The sequence below is a fragment of the Cyrtonyx montezumae genome, unplaced genomic scaffold, assembly GCF_038088225.1.
Source record: "Cyrtonyx montezumae isolate F1298 unplaced genomic scaffold, pur_monq_1.0 scaffold_20, whole genome shotgun sequence".
In the NCBI taxonomy this organism is placed as follows: domain Eukaryota; kingdom Metazoa; phylum Chordata; class Aves; order Galliformes; family Odontophoridae; genus Cyrtonyx; species Cyrtonyx montezumae.
Genome location: NW_027071937.1, coordinates 8,462,615 through 8,477,342, shown reverse-complemented (window position 1 = coordinate 8,477,342; position 14,728 = coordinate 8,462,615). Strand labels below are relative to the sequence as shown.

Here is a 14,728-nt window from a genome sequence, read left to right as displayed (position 1 = left end):
AGATTTGGATTAGATCCTCAGAGAACAGCTATTGAACTGGAACTCAGTGTCTTTGTGAGTGCTTACCTGCTCCTAGCTTTCAAACTGGTGAATTAGCACTTAGGTCTTAGCAGTGAGCTATGATTAGATGTTAAACTTAAATTATGAAATGAGAGGTGTTATTTAGTGTGCTTGAGAAGGCTTAACTGAAGATCTTTCTCTTTGGAATGTCAGCTTGAGTGAATATGTTCCTAATTCTGATAATTTGAGGTTTCTCTGTGTATATTTACTGCTTTTCATCAGTGCTTGTTACTTATTCTCTTGTTTTCTCTTGGAAGGAACTTGTTGGTAAGCTGTAAATTGAGATGTTTAAGGTTTGATCCCTGTTGTTTCATTGGTCTGGCCTTGAAATACGTTCCAGAGGAATACAGAGTAGCCATGATGTGTAGGAACTTGTATATGCTAAAGCACTTGGGTTTTAGTTTTCTACTGCAAGTTACTTAATATATTTTTTATAAAATTCCTTGGTTTTCCTGTAATATTAATTTAGATGGATTCTGTAGCGATGCCCTTGCTGCAGGTTGGAGAAGAGAGGACAGAAATCAGAACATATGCAGTAATTCTGAAGTGACTGCAAGAACCATAACGAGCTATCATCACAGGAGATGGTCACACTGGTAACTTTTGGGGGAACTGTGCCATTGCTGCAGGCTGACCTTCATCCTGGGCTGAGTGGTGCAAAATAAGTGCAAAATAAGATCAGTGGATGCTTTTCCTTCCTCGGGACTGACATTAGAGGGCTGTTAGCACAATGAGTTGGAGCTTGTTACAGCTAAATCTGAGTAATGGTTTTGAGCTTTTTTTTATGACTACTTTCATCTTGTTAAAGGAGTCTAATAGTAATAACAGAGTATCTCAATTGGGGAGAATCAGTGTTAGTAACAGCATGAGTTAATCTTTACAAGAATGGAAAAATAATGTAAAAATTAATTCACAAATAAGGCATATTGTGTTATTCACAATAAGTTTATAGGTTTGATTGCTTAAATCTATTATGTGAGTTTAAAGATTTAAACTTGCAGTGGGACCAAGTGATGAGCTGTCTGGGCTGGGCTCAGCACCCCACAGCATGCTAGCATGAGGGCCATCCTGCATTTATGTTCTGCACACTCAGTGTTCCCTGTGCCCGCAGTCATTTTCACACAGCTGTTTCCACCCATCTGTGGATTCTTTGAGATCCCATAAAATGGAAACAGCATAATTCAGATATCATCTCCACACGGTGTGATTGTGTCCTAATTCGATACTGAAGGGTGTTCACATTTCCATAGTTAGTTCTGTTCAGTGCTGGATGGTTGAAATGCTGGGGCCTGAGAGGCCCTGAGTCAGAGTTATCTATGGATGAACCTCACAATAGATCTAACATGTATAGTATTAACTGCACATATAAGGTGCTGCTTATCCATAGTTACTCATGTAGGATGAGTAGGTATATTTTGGTGTTACCTACAGAAGCTCTGTTACAATGCTTATTATGCAGTGATAATGATCAAATGTGATCTTTCTTGATCACAGGGGAACTTTGCTGTAAGGTTTGTTACCTGATGAAGTATGTTGCTGAGAGCCTGGCAGGCAGTCTTGACAAAGAGGCCTGTGGTACACCCGAATACATAGCACAGCTCCCCTGGTTCTTGCTTGAATCCCCAGTTGCTGGGATAAGGTTCTCCAGGTCCTCACTGCAGCCAGGGCTCCCCAACAGCTGCAGATCTGGGTGGTGGTAAAGCATTGGAGCAGATGGTGATGTATCTTTCTTAATAACTATCTATGGCATCATGCAGTAATGATTAGATGCATTACCTTGCTTACTTTCTTTACTATTAAGTGGTTTTTTTTGCGTTTAGGCGCTGCCTTATTTTTGTTTTGTTTTAAAGCAGACAGTAAAACAAGCTTACCCCTTTGGTTGGTGTCTGTGTCCTTCCTGTTGGCCCCGCCAACTGTCAAAGCAAGGGTTACTGTTACTGTTACCTGGATGGCAAGAAGTCAGTGTGAGCCTGTCTTCATCTTGAGAAAGTTATTACTGTAGAACATGATCATAGAATCATAGAATGGCTTCATTTGGAAGGGACCTGAAATATCATTGAGCTCCAGCCCCTGCTGTGGGCAGGGGATGATCTGAGCATTGAGGAGAGGGCAAAGGAGTACTGCAGAGCATGGTGTACCAGAGGCTGCTCGCTGCTTCCTCACTGTTTGCTTTCATGCTGCAATGTCAAAGCCCTTTCTCTGAACCTCGGTCTCTGGAGGTCTCCAGAGAAAGAGAATGTAGACTATAAAACCTGCAAAGAGCAGGGATAGGATTTTCCACTTCAGAACGGGAGTGAAATGAAGCGAGCAAGTTCTTTGTTTTGTCTTTTTGGTGTACAATTGCAAGTTGGATCAACCATGCCAGTGAATTCTGGTCAATGTTCTTTGGCTTTCTTTGACTTTTTTGTCCTCTAAATTCTTGTAGAACAGAGAGCAGCTCTTGTCAAAAAAGCTTTTCTAGAACATTCAGGTTTGATAAAGAATGTATTTGCCTAACAATTCTTCATTTCTAACTGAGAGCAGTTGCGTGGTACCACATGGGTGTGCAAATTCTGGCTTTCTGTGGGAGCCCTGTGGTCATAAGAAAATTTCAGACTGAAGTAGAGAGGACCGTTTCAAATCCAGCACATGCTTCTCTACTCTTGCCTTTAGCCCTTAACTAAGCTCTCTTTCAGTTCCTAATTATGTTTAATGCATTGGAAATCATGCTGAAGTAACTTTACTAATAATTTATTGGACCTTTAAATGCATTATTCTACCAGAATGTCCCTTTTTTATGCACAAATTGGATTTAAAGGTTAAGTATCTAATGTGTTGAGATGAATATTGTGCCTGGAACCAGCACAGGCTGATACTCTTTGCTGGGCAAAGTCTTCTGACTCTGAGATCAGCCTCCTTTTTGAGGTCACTGTCTTTGACACACAACTTTGTAGACTTCTTTAGGTGCAGTGAATGTTCTGATTGGTGAAGTCCAGGCAAGTAAGTTTTCTGTGATCGGACTTCTTCCACGGTGCCTGTTGTCCTTGGCAGTGTCTTTATGTACCAGTGGTTTTATCCAGGCTGGGGTGGGTTTGCAACCCTGTCTAAGCATCAGCAATCACTTCCTTCACATGTTTCCCTATTTTAGTACTTCCTATTTGATTCAACTGAGGTGTGTGATTTCAGGATTATATTAGATATAGAACTAGGGCATCTAAGTTGCCACTCCAGAATGTCTTGGGAAGTGCTGCTATATGGATGACATGATGACAGTGAGTACCATGCTTATCTTTAGAAAACAGGGGAGAGGTTTGCATCTTTTACGTAATGCTTGTCTTCTTACTGGGTCCCAATTTGAGACTGGAAGCCTTGCTGAAGTGTTGTCTCAGGCAGTGAGCCAGACCTCTGGTATTTGCCAGTGCCTTGTTCTTCTCACTTCTCTTTCACAGAGTTGTGATTTTGTCCTGAAAACGGATGACTTTGGAGTACCAATTTAGATGCTCTGTGAGGTTTCTCATGAATCATGATGGTGGTGCCCGGGGGTGAGACTGCTGCCATGCTGTTTTCTCACCTGAAGCACAGAAGGAGCCAGGTTTCAGACTCCCATTGAGTATGCTGAAAGATAAGTCTCTCGAGAACTTTTAAGTTACCACCTCTAGCTTGGCAATTTATGAGCTGCTAATTGCTGGAGGCTTGGAGATTGGCATTAAGCTTTCCTTGCTCTAATACTCCTGCCCAGCAGTCTGTTGTTGGTCACAGTCAGACAGTACTGGGCTGGATAAATATTTAACATTACCTCATACCACCTTTCCTGTGCTATTACCTTTGAGCTATGTCTAATTCTTCTGAAAGAGAAGACTGTGGAGGATAGAGGGACGTTGTTGTTACACCAGGAGCAGACATAAGTTGCCTGGGGGCTGCTGTAGGTTTGGAGAGAGCATCACGTTACCACCTGGTGACATGCACTAGTGATGCTGTAGCACACTGACTGGGGCATTCCTGCCTACCAGCATGGCTGTGCGGAGGGTGTATACTTGAGAAGCATTTTCATTACTTGGTTATTCTCAGCACTTTAGTCTAAATAACACTTGGTCATACTGTTTTATGTGCTTGAGAACGCATATGTTGGTGTTCTTGATCAAGTTGTTGGAGGGTTATTTAATGGTTGACTAATTGGGAGCTTGCTAGAAATTGGAATTGTAGAGCAGATGGTTGCTGCTTCTGAAGCAAAACAGAGCTGTTTGAGTTGGAGGCATCACTGAGTCCTGTCCTGGTTGTGAATGATGGTCTGTGTGCCCTTGTCCTCCAGGGGCAGGCTCCTGCTGCATGTTCATACACATGTTGGGTAATGGGCTGAGTGCAGGCAGCCCCTGTCCCAAATGCAGCAGGAAGGTGCCTGGGTGTGATTTCTGAAGAAATATTCCTCCTCGAGGCTCCATATATGCGTTGCCCCCACTCGAGCATTGTCTGTGTTTAATGTGTCCTCTTGGGGCAGGTGCTTTGCTGCATCAGATCAGCGTGGTGGACTCTGAGCTCATCATCTCTGATGCTCTGAGATCCCAGCAGATGGGCACAGGGAGCTTCACAGCAGATATAAGGTGTAGCACTTGCTGCTTTCCTATCATCAGTCTATGGCTGGACATTTTTATTGCATTCCTCAGCTCATTTTACATCCCTGTTAGTCTCTGCCTGCTAAACTTTCACCACCATCATAAACTTTTTTAGGTCTCATATGTTGGAAGAATAACTGGTCTACATATCACTTGTGTTTTGCTGAGAACTTTGACATGTTAATGAGCACAAATGACAACTCAGGTGTTGAATGCTTTTTCAAAATGTGCCTGCTCTTTCTCCCTTACGATGTGGAAATGAAATTCAACTCTAGTCAGCCCGACTTCTGTGCTTTCCTACTAGCTTTTGCTTCCTGTCTCTTTGGTCTCCACCTGTGGTGTATTCTTATGTATTTTTAAAAAGAGCAAATGTTATTTGGATGTTTGGAAATGAAAGATTAAAAACCAAAACAGTTTTTTTCCAGGTCCAGCACTAAGCTGTGTTAAATCAGAGTGAAGCTGGGCAGGAAGGAACTGAGCATTACAAGGGACACAGATTGATGCTGACAGTTGGGATGAACTGCTCTGAATACTGTACTTGTACTCTTTTTTTCTTTCTTTTTGAGCATCTAAGTGTGGAATTCTGATACTTCAGCATCTTGTTCACTCATGGTTTCTTGATTTTTACTAACTATGTTACACCATGTGACTTCATTACTGCCTTGAGAAACTACACATCATAACGTGCTGTGTTATTTCATACACAAATATCAGTTCTTTTATCAATTGAAAGGTTTACATTAAGAGAACACTCATACCAAGTGAATTTATTTGGCAAGTGTGACTTTCTCAATATGAGAAATATGAGGTTAATCCTTTGTTTTCTCACGTTTGCTTTTTTGTTGTTGTTGTTTATACTTAGCAGCACCTATTTTGCAACTTCAACCAATGAAACAGAATCACTAATAAAGAAAAAAAATAGATGAAAGTGCCTGTAAGAAGCTGATCTTTTTTGTGTACTTGAAATTCATCTTGGGCATAGTGTTATTGCCAGGTGTGAATGTGTTTAGCTGTAGTAGAAGTAGTGTGAATCAGTCTCAACCCAATGGATTTGGGTTTCTCTTTAGAAAAAGACTGGAGGGTTGGGAGTATGGCACATTGAATAGGACGCACTACTAGAGAGCTTCTGTTTTCATCTGAGGAGCTGCTTCATTGCAGGTGAACAAATCTGTGTGTTTCAATATGCCAGTGAGTCAGCTTTGTTATTTGAAACCAGATTCCTGGGGTTTCCTGTGGTTTGGAAGGTATGTGATACCCTAAATATTGTGTTTGTGGTATCAAAATACAGCTGAAGTAGAAACTTCATTCTATATGACATTGAAGAACTCAATAAAAGAGAATGTAAGTTGGGGCCAATGCATGAACACAGCTCTGGTAATGTGGGAAACAAGAGGATGTTATTGTAGATGTGTGAAAATCTTCATGCCATCTCTTCTGTGGCAACTCTCAATGCCCATATCCATCATGATCTTTAAAGGAAACAGCTGCAGTTGGTATAGTGACATAGCTACATTTTCCCAGTAGTTTGTCAGGAGCTGAATGGCAGATGTTCATAGATGACAACTCTGTTCTTTCAGGTCCTGCCTTGCTGCTCACAAGTGATAACATCAAACAGCGGCTGGGTTCTGCTGCGCTGGATAGGTACGTGCCACCTCTATGACATGTGGAAGAGTGCAGGAAGGTACTGTGCAAATACACAGTGTTTGGGAATAAAGCCTTGTATGCTTTCTGATCGAGGTGTCTGAGACAACAGTGTTTCAAGAGCATTTGTCTGTGGGTTGTCTGTTTTCTTTTTTCCCCCATAGTTACTTTCTCACTTGAGCAATTAGACAAGCTGAATTAGCCCAAGGGGACACTGTGTGCTCTTTAGGGATGTTGTGGAAATCTTGCTGAAGCACTGCATCCTCTTTTCTCTATGTGGATATTGAATGGTATAAATAGTGGAGAAATCAACATGCATGAGCCTGGAAATGAAGGCAGGGAGGGAATGTTAAGAAACAGACTGAACAAGCAAGAGGTGCGAGGTTCTGGTGCTCTTCAGATGCTGTGCTTGACATGCAGGACTCACTCTGGGAGGAGCTGTGGTGTGAAAAGTTTGTTTCCTCTGTCCCCAGTCTCCATGAGTACCGACTGACGAGCTGGCTGGGCCAGCAGGAGGACATCCACCGCATCGTCCTGTACCAGGCAGACAGCACCCTTACTCCATGGACTCAACGCTGCATCAGGCAGGCTGACTGCATCCTGATAGTAGGACTGGGAGACCAGGAGCCCACTGTTGGAGAGGTGCAGAAACAGCTTCTTCCCATTCTGGGGGTTGGACTCAATGATCTCTAGAGATCCTTTCCAACCCCTACAATTCTGTGATACCTGCGGTGTTAACAGTCAAGAGTGGAAAAAAAAGGTTTTTCACATAAATGAATTTCTGGAGATTTAACACAGTGAACCATCAATAATGGATTTCTCGGGAGCATTTCATTATAAACAGAAGAATAATTCAATCAGAGTTTTCTGAAATGATAAGCTTTATATAAAGTTATTTCCATCTAAGTTCCAAAGATTAATTTTGGTCAATGGTAAATCAAAGCCACGTTGCTTTGAAGAGATATGGCAGTCAGCTTTCTGTCCAGAATTTCTCTTCAGGATCTCCAGATAGGCAGATAAAGTCTTCTTTGGTTTACTGGTGTATGTGTAGGGAAAGCTATATGTAAATTGCATTGTATGAATAATCTGTTGTATTGCATTACAGACTCTAAGCCATTTCCTTCCCTACTGCCTATTTTCATCTTTCATATTTTCTTGCTAAATTTGTTGGTCAGGCACATAAGTTCTACAAGAACTGGGGAAAGAAAAATAGTACTGTTAAGATAGTGAAGTGCTGAGTGTGACCTCCAAAGAGCCTGAGACTGTTACCATCTGCAGCTTTCTTTTGTGTCTTGTGTTGGTTCTTTGTCAGTGTGGGGGAGGCAGGAAGCACAGTAATGGGAACTCGCCATCAGATGTCTAAAACAAAAAGTAAGAAAGGCAAGGAGAAAGGAGTGCCTGATTGGATGTAAAAACAAAGCATACTGAATGCTCTTCAGCTCAGGTATGACTTGAGAAGCAGTTCATTCTGTGTGAACAGCACGCATCTGTGCTGTGCTTTTAATGGTGTGTGTTGTAGGTAAAAATCACTTTTTTTTACATTCAGATTTAAATCCTTGTCCAATTTCAGTTCTTTGTGCCACGTAAGCTCACAGCTATCAGCACGGTTGATTAAATCCATCTTGTTTGAGGTTCTTGTGTGCATAACAATCTACACATTCAGATTAGGTGTCAGGCATGCATTTGCACGTGCATATGTGTATTCCAAAATACAGTATCTCACTAAGTCAGTAATGGAGCAGTATGTGCCTGATACCCCCATTCTTTTGGTGTATATCATTTCCTTTAGCTGGAGAGGATGCTGGAGAACACAGCGGTCCGAGCCCAGAAGCAACTGATTCTGCTCCATAAGGAGGATGGACCTCTTCCATCCCGAACTGTGGAGTGGCTCAATATGAGGAGCTGGTGTTCTGCTCATCTTCATCTCCACTGTCCACGAAGAGTGTTTTCTAGAAGAAGCTTGCCAAAGCTGGTAAGGTCTCTAATTTGGTGATTGGTCTCTTAGCTGCAGTACTTTACTTGTCAGATTACATTTGAAAAATGGATTACGTGACGTCATTACGTGGTGTTCTTATTTGCAACCGAGTGTTTATTGCTGCCGTTCTCTTAAATCTGCTTGGCTTTGCATGTTTCTCAGTAATTTTAAATCCTTGATCAAGAATGAGAAATATCATTACAGTAAATACTGCACTACTATGAAATTCTTCCAACTGAAGTGAAAACATGGGAGATGCAGTTGATTACTGTCCCTTTTTGTATAGTTCATGAACCCTTCTTTTTGTTTGAAGTGGTGCTATCCACGTTCTAACAGTATGTTGTTAACAAAGGCTGTAAGACGTTCATGTTTTCGGAATGATGACTGCATTCCTTCCTCCTGCAGATAGAGATGTATGAACGTGTGTTCCAGAAGCCCCCAGACCGCCACTCGGACTTCTCTCGCCTGGCTCGTGTTCTGACTGGAAATGCCATTGCCCTGGTCCTTGGTGGTGGGGGAGCCAGGTAGGACCCAGCACATTCCCTGGTGTCTACTTCCAGAGGTCCCAGCCTGCTGGCGTGCATCCTGTGGCTTGTCCTGGCCGTGAGGATGCATTGCTGTAGAGCACCACTGTTGCAGAGCTGTGATTCGATCATAATAACAGGCATCCTATAAAAGCTGCACTGTTCTGTGAATAATACTCTGAAGAGAGGCTGAGGAGATGCTTTTGTTATTCAAATGTAACTGGGTGGACTTTTGTTTGTATTTCTGTGGAAGGAACACAGGTTGAAACATGAGTGTTTGTTACGACTTGAGCCCTCTCATACATTGGGCTTAATGTCAGGAGGTGATAAGGGTAAATATGACTCTTCTTTCTTTTGTTGGCATACCCTATGGATTTTTCCTGGTGGATTCTTGCATTAGAAAGTGTCCCTCAAAGCTTTTCAAAGATTAGACAGACAGAGGAATTATGTTCTCCGATGAGAGAATGTTCTCTTCTTTAAAATCACTTGATACCCCATGTACTCCTGTACACTGCTCACAGCCCTACATCCCAGAAAGGTTGTGTGTCTGCAGGCACAAGGGCAAGACATGTGCTGAACACAGCCATTAGAATTCCAACTGAGTTACAAGTGAGCTTTGGGAATGCACTGTTACCAATGTTTTTCTTCAGAATTCCTTTCAATTTCAAGACTTTTCTGTTGAGAAGGACATAGAGTTTAGTAGCCTCAAGAGTGCACCAACTTCCTTGTCTTTGCCAACTTGTTCTTGTCCTTCTTTGAAACAGTGGTTTGAAATACTGCTCTCAAATATAAATACAAATATATATAAGTATATATACATTGCATATAGTCTGCTGTTTCAAATTCATGGACAGTTCACATTTTTGTCTTTGGACTAGCACGTGCTTTGGAGGGAATGTTCCCTATAAGTAAAGGTTAGATCTCCTTTGTGACAGCTTGCTCTGATTAATCACTTGATGCTGAGGCAGCCAGTGCTTTGCTGTGGCTGTTTCTTCCAGTGTCTGTAAAGATGCCTTATCATGGTTGCTTTCACAGTTTCTGCACCTAAGATGATTTTAGTATTTCATTTCTGAGATAAATACTATCCTGTGGAGGCACTAAAAAAAGCAGAGGAAGGGAGCTTGTGCTTAATCTGAGTATCTCAGGAGACTTCCTATCAACTGATATAAAGCACTTGGTATCTTGTGGCTTTTTGGGGGGAGGTTGTTTTGTTTTGTTACTGGCTATGAGATCTCTTTACTGAGTCCTTTATTGTCATCCTAGAATACATGCACTTCTATATTTCTGGCAGCACATTTTGCTTATTCCCTTCCTTTCTTCCTTCTGTAAACACTGCTGTAATTTTTGCCAAACTATTTTTTCTTTCCTCTACTGCTTAATTTGCAAGCTACCACCTGCTGGTTTTCAAGAGCAGAGGTAAGAAAGAGCAGGCTTGTTAGAGCTTGTTTGTTGGTCCTGTGTTATCTTCTTCCCCAAATCTGAAGCACTGCACATCTGCTGTGTTTAGCTTTTCTGGATGCAATCACCCATTCAGCAATGTGCTCATGTCTCATCAGCCATTAATTTGTCCTTCTCTGCGTCTGTGTAATACGGAAAACTTTAAGAGGATAAAGTGGCAGGACAGATAGTGGGTAAACACGATACCTCTTTCTCTGAAATCCTTTTTGATCCATGGCCCTAAAAGCTTTTTCTGGGAGCTCGTGCTGGTGGCACATGGATGGTGGGAGCATTGTGTTTTTCAGCAGAAAGGTACTTGCATGCTATTTCTGTAGCTGGATTGTCATCGAAATTGTAGTTGGATGAAAGATCTTGATTTTTTCGTTTTTGTTTTCCGAATGAGAATACAGTTTAGACTCTTGGGAAAGGATAGAGTTATTCTCAGCTCTGTATAAACCTGCTTTTGAAAAAGCTTTGCAGGCCAAAGTAAGTTCTCAGGTCTCCTTCTCTACTGACAAGAAGGCTTCAAGAGTTTGTGCACTGGGTACTAGAAATCATCCTGTGATTGAGGCCTGTCTGACTACAACCAGTGTGATGAGTGCTCTTGCTATTTAGTGCAGCCTTTGGATAGTGCTCTGTGTGAAGTAGCCCCTCACATTGCTCTGCAAGCATGAATCACACTGGTCTCAAAAACAATGTCGGGCGCTGGCTGATCCTTGTTTCTGTGCAAGGTGCTGTGCTCTGTGGCCCCACTAATATCAATTATTCAGTTGTTATTTCTGGAATGTTTGTCTGGCTTCCCAGTGATAGTCAGTGCGGGAGGTTTTACCAGAGCAGCTTCCTAGTCATTATCTTTGGTTTGTCATGACAAAAGGCGTGTAGGAACTGAGGGTTTTCTTTCTCCTGTGAAGTTAAAAATATACCAACTCAAAGTGATACAGTTCTGAAATTACAGTGTTTTGCTTTAGTCAAGTGCTAACTTCAGTGACAATCGTCGAGGAGTTTGAGGGAAGGAAAAGAGATTTGAGTTTAGAAAAATAATACCTTTGAAATGTAGTTGCAAGAATAATGACACAGCAAACCCTGCAATAAAGGCACGAACCTCCCATACGTCACTGTCGTGAACTTCAGCCATCCCACGCACAGCCCACCCTTCCTTTGGTTTCCCATAGTTGTCTTAGCAAAGCTGTTTGAAAACTAAAATTTATGGGCAGTAAATACTCAATAGAGAAGTATCTGAGAATCCCTGGGGCGGTGGAGGAAAACAATTGGTCGTGATGTTTCAGAAGGCGGACTGGTGCTGCGCTGTGATGACAGGCGTTGTTGTTGATTATAATGTCATTCTTGTAGGAGTTAATTTGCTCCAATGTGCCGATTCTGCATAGGCACATTAGGAAAATACAAAGCATTAAGATGTGTTTGTTTGGGTATTCTGACGAGTGCCATACAATACGAACACATGATGTGCATCAGAGATGCTGCAAGTACTTTCTTGCCTTTTTTGGGTGCTCTGCCTGAAGTGAGGTGCTGTGATGAGCTGGGTGCTCATGCTGGGTGCTGCTGCCTTTCCCCTCCTGCACTCATGCAGCCCATGTCCCGCTGCTGTCCCAGCTCTGCAGCACTTTGCCTCTCCCTTCCCTGGCCTTTTCCTTCAGGCAGGGAATGGTACCCTTCCCCCAGGAGCTGCTGCTGGAAGGTGTTTCTGGGTATTTATTTTATCAGTGCATCTCTTCTCTTTTCTGCACTCATTTTTCTCCCCAGACTTATCATTTTGCCTCAGCTCTTGAGGAGTGAGGTAGATTTTTGTTGTTTTTTCCCCACTGCTTGTTCTCGCTGACTCTTAAGGGTTTGACTAATCGGTGCCTTTTCATTTTGGGCACTTGGCCGGTTTAATCATCTTGTTTTTTCTGCCTTTTCTTTGTTTTCAGCGCTGGTCCTCTGGAACAGGAGGATAAAAGCAGCCCAGGAGAAGCATGTTATGCCTTCCTGAGTGCCCAGACTCACTGCTTGGAGGCTGGGTGCTGCCTGGTGACTGCTTGGTGCTGCTTTGAGCCTGGGAGCCCTGTGCTGAGCCTCACTTGGGTCTCTGTGCTCCTTAGAGATGGGTTTGTCTTCTGATTCAGGGGCTTTAGCCAGTGGTCCAAAGCCAGGGAGAGTGTCTGAGTGGCAAATCTCATCATCCTTTTGCTCTGAGGAAACCACATTTGCCTTCTGTACCCTCAGCACGTGACTCCAAGATCCACAAAGAAATAAAATCAGGAGGCTTTACTGTCTCTGCATTCCTCATGTTTGGCTGCAACTCCGAGTCAGTCAGAACTGTGCAAGCTCTTTAGCAACAGAGATCTGCTCTGGGCTGCTGTGTTTTGCTCCATAGCCCACAAAAGCAGAGAGAAGAGTTGTCCATTTCTTCCCAAGCTCAGTGGCCTTGTTGGGTGTAACAGAAGTGAAGGCTCCTGGGTGCAAAGCAGTGGTGGAGCTGACAGGTACATCCAGCTTTCAGGATGTGCTGAAGTGCCTGTTGTGATGGGGGACGTCTGGAGTTGGAGGTGATGTACCTATAGTGAAGTGCAGTCCTCAGAGTTGGGTGCTTCGCTCACAGAATGCAGACTCATTTCTCCTGGTGACTGCCTCACCATGGTGCAGGTGATGGCAGTGGTTATGAAACCCTGATGTTCAGTTTCAGACAGGAACAGAGTCTCTAGGGGAAACTGCATCAAGTTTTAATGTGCAGGTGCTTTGGATGCACTTCCAGCAGTTAAGGAAGATTCATTCTTACTCCTCAGCTAAGACTGGTAGCTGATGATAGGAGGCTCCTTAGTCAGATCAGTGCATGGAATGTGTGTGTGTGTGTGGAAATTCTTTAATACCAGCACTGCAGATGTGCAGCACTGGATATAGAGATATGAGCTCATGAGATGGATGGCTGTGGCTCAGATAGAAGGCAGGAGCTGGAGGTGCCTTTTTTGAACAGTCTGCCCTGACCACAAGCACCCAGATGGTGATTATGTGTCTGAGGAGTGATGGGGGAAGAGGGAAAGAATTTACTGCCTGAATGCAGAAGCTCTGTCCAGAGATGTGTGGTGAAAACACAGTTACAGAGAGCACAGAATGGTGCTGTCCTCTATGGGCTCCTAGGTGTACTCAATATAGCGGTTACAGAGGGATGGAAGAAAATCCCCAGGGCATTTCCTCAACTCCCAGTGTTCCTCATATATATCAGAATACATTAGGTACTTTTCAGTTCCTTTGCTGGGTTCAAAACTTGACATAAATTGAGTCTGGCAAGAGCACCCCTGTGTATAAGGCACACAGGGATCTAGGGAACACAAATGTGTCGGTATTACTATGTCCTCACACTGCAAGATATAAGTACTGTTCATCTTCACTTGATTAATAATGTCTCCTCCAAGTTTCCATCCCTGTCTGGATCCCCTCATCCTTTCTCTTTTCATTCTTAGTCTGTAAGCATGTTTCCCTGTTCAGATGTACTCAAGCCCTGGATTAACCAGTTTCTTTGCACCCTTTCATCCCACTATCATTTCTGCTTGTTTGCTTTACTTCTGCCCTTCTTTTCTTCTCCCAGGACTTAATTTCAAATCCTTTCTCAAAGGAGCTATTAAAAAAGAAGAAGATACAGTTTTCCAACTGCTGTTCCCATACTGGAGTATGTCCTTCTTTGTCACAGCAGACACTGCTCGGCTTTGGAGTAACTCCCCCTGTGTGCTTTGGGTCTGCAGTGCCTTTTGCAAAGAGGTTATTGATGGGAAAGCTTGAGGTTGCTCTCAGTGCTTTATAATGGGGTGCAGCTGTACCCCTCGTTTGTCATCTGTCTCACAGTATTGAGAATTCACAGTAAAATGAGGATCAGCAGCTTGAGAAATGTATAAAAATGGTCTTCCCGCTCTTGGAAATATTAAAATAATATATCCTGATGAAAAGAATTGTTCTGAAGGAGATTATGAAACAAAATTGCTGATGATAAAATCATTTCTTCTTCATTCTGACCTTGGTTAGGATGACTCCAAAAAGCACCAACGGCCTCTGGCACTCACAGTGCCATGAATTACTGCAGCCATTGAGGGCGGCCGCTGCAGCGTGGGACAGCATCAGGATTCACTCTGCTTTGCTCAGCTCCTGACCCCGGGTAGGCTGGGGCAAATGCTTTAAGTGCTCGTGGTGGGCTGTGAAACAAGGCTGTTACATCTCAGCTTCAGCATCAGCACAGGGCAACGTTTGAGCACTTACAACAGAGGTTCAAGCCGTTATCACTGTGAAATCTGGGGGGCTTTAGCAGGGAGCTGTACCCCCTGAATGTGCATTCAGCAGTGAGCTAACATGTCTGGGGAATTTGCTTGAAACCTGACATCCAGCCCAATTATTATGATGAAGTTAACTGTTCATTGCAGTGGCTTAGGAGCAGACAGGCTGCTGGTTATCCTGTGTGTGATGTCTGCTTACAGAGCCAAAGCCCATGTGTTCACAAGGGCTGCCAAGGCTTGAGC

At 43.1% G+C, this 14,728-nt stretch overlaps 1 protein-coding gene across 3 annotated transcripts in view; it reads left to right on the top strand.

The window, feature by feature from the left end:
• PNPLA7 (patatin like phospholipase domain containing 7) overlaps window positions 1-14,728 on the top strand; it is a 198,824-nt gene that overhangs the window by 68,451 nt on the left and 115,645 nt on the right. For all 3 annotated transcript variants that reach the window (XR_010622293.1, XR_010622292.1, XM_065737669.1), the window contains exons 22-25: window positions 6,227-6,290; window positions 6,764-6,932; window positions 8,080-8,262; window positions 8,671-8,789. Coding sequence is in view for 1 of the 3 variants with exons in the window: in XM_065737669.1 (XP_065593741.1) it covers window positions 6,227-6,290; window positions 6,764-6,932; window positions 8,080-8,262; window positions 8,671-8,789 (535 nt within the window). In the remaining 2 variants the exon portion in view is untranslated. The remainder of the gene's footprint in view (window positions 1-6,226; window positions 6,291-6,763; window positions 6,933-8,079; window positions 8,263-8,670; window positions 8,790-14,728) is intronic.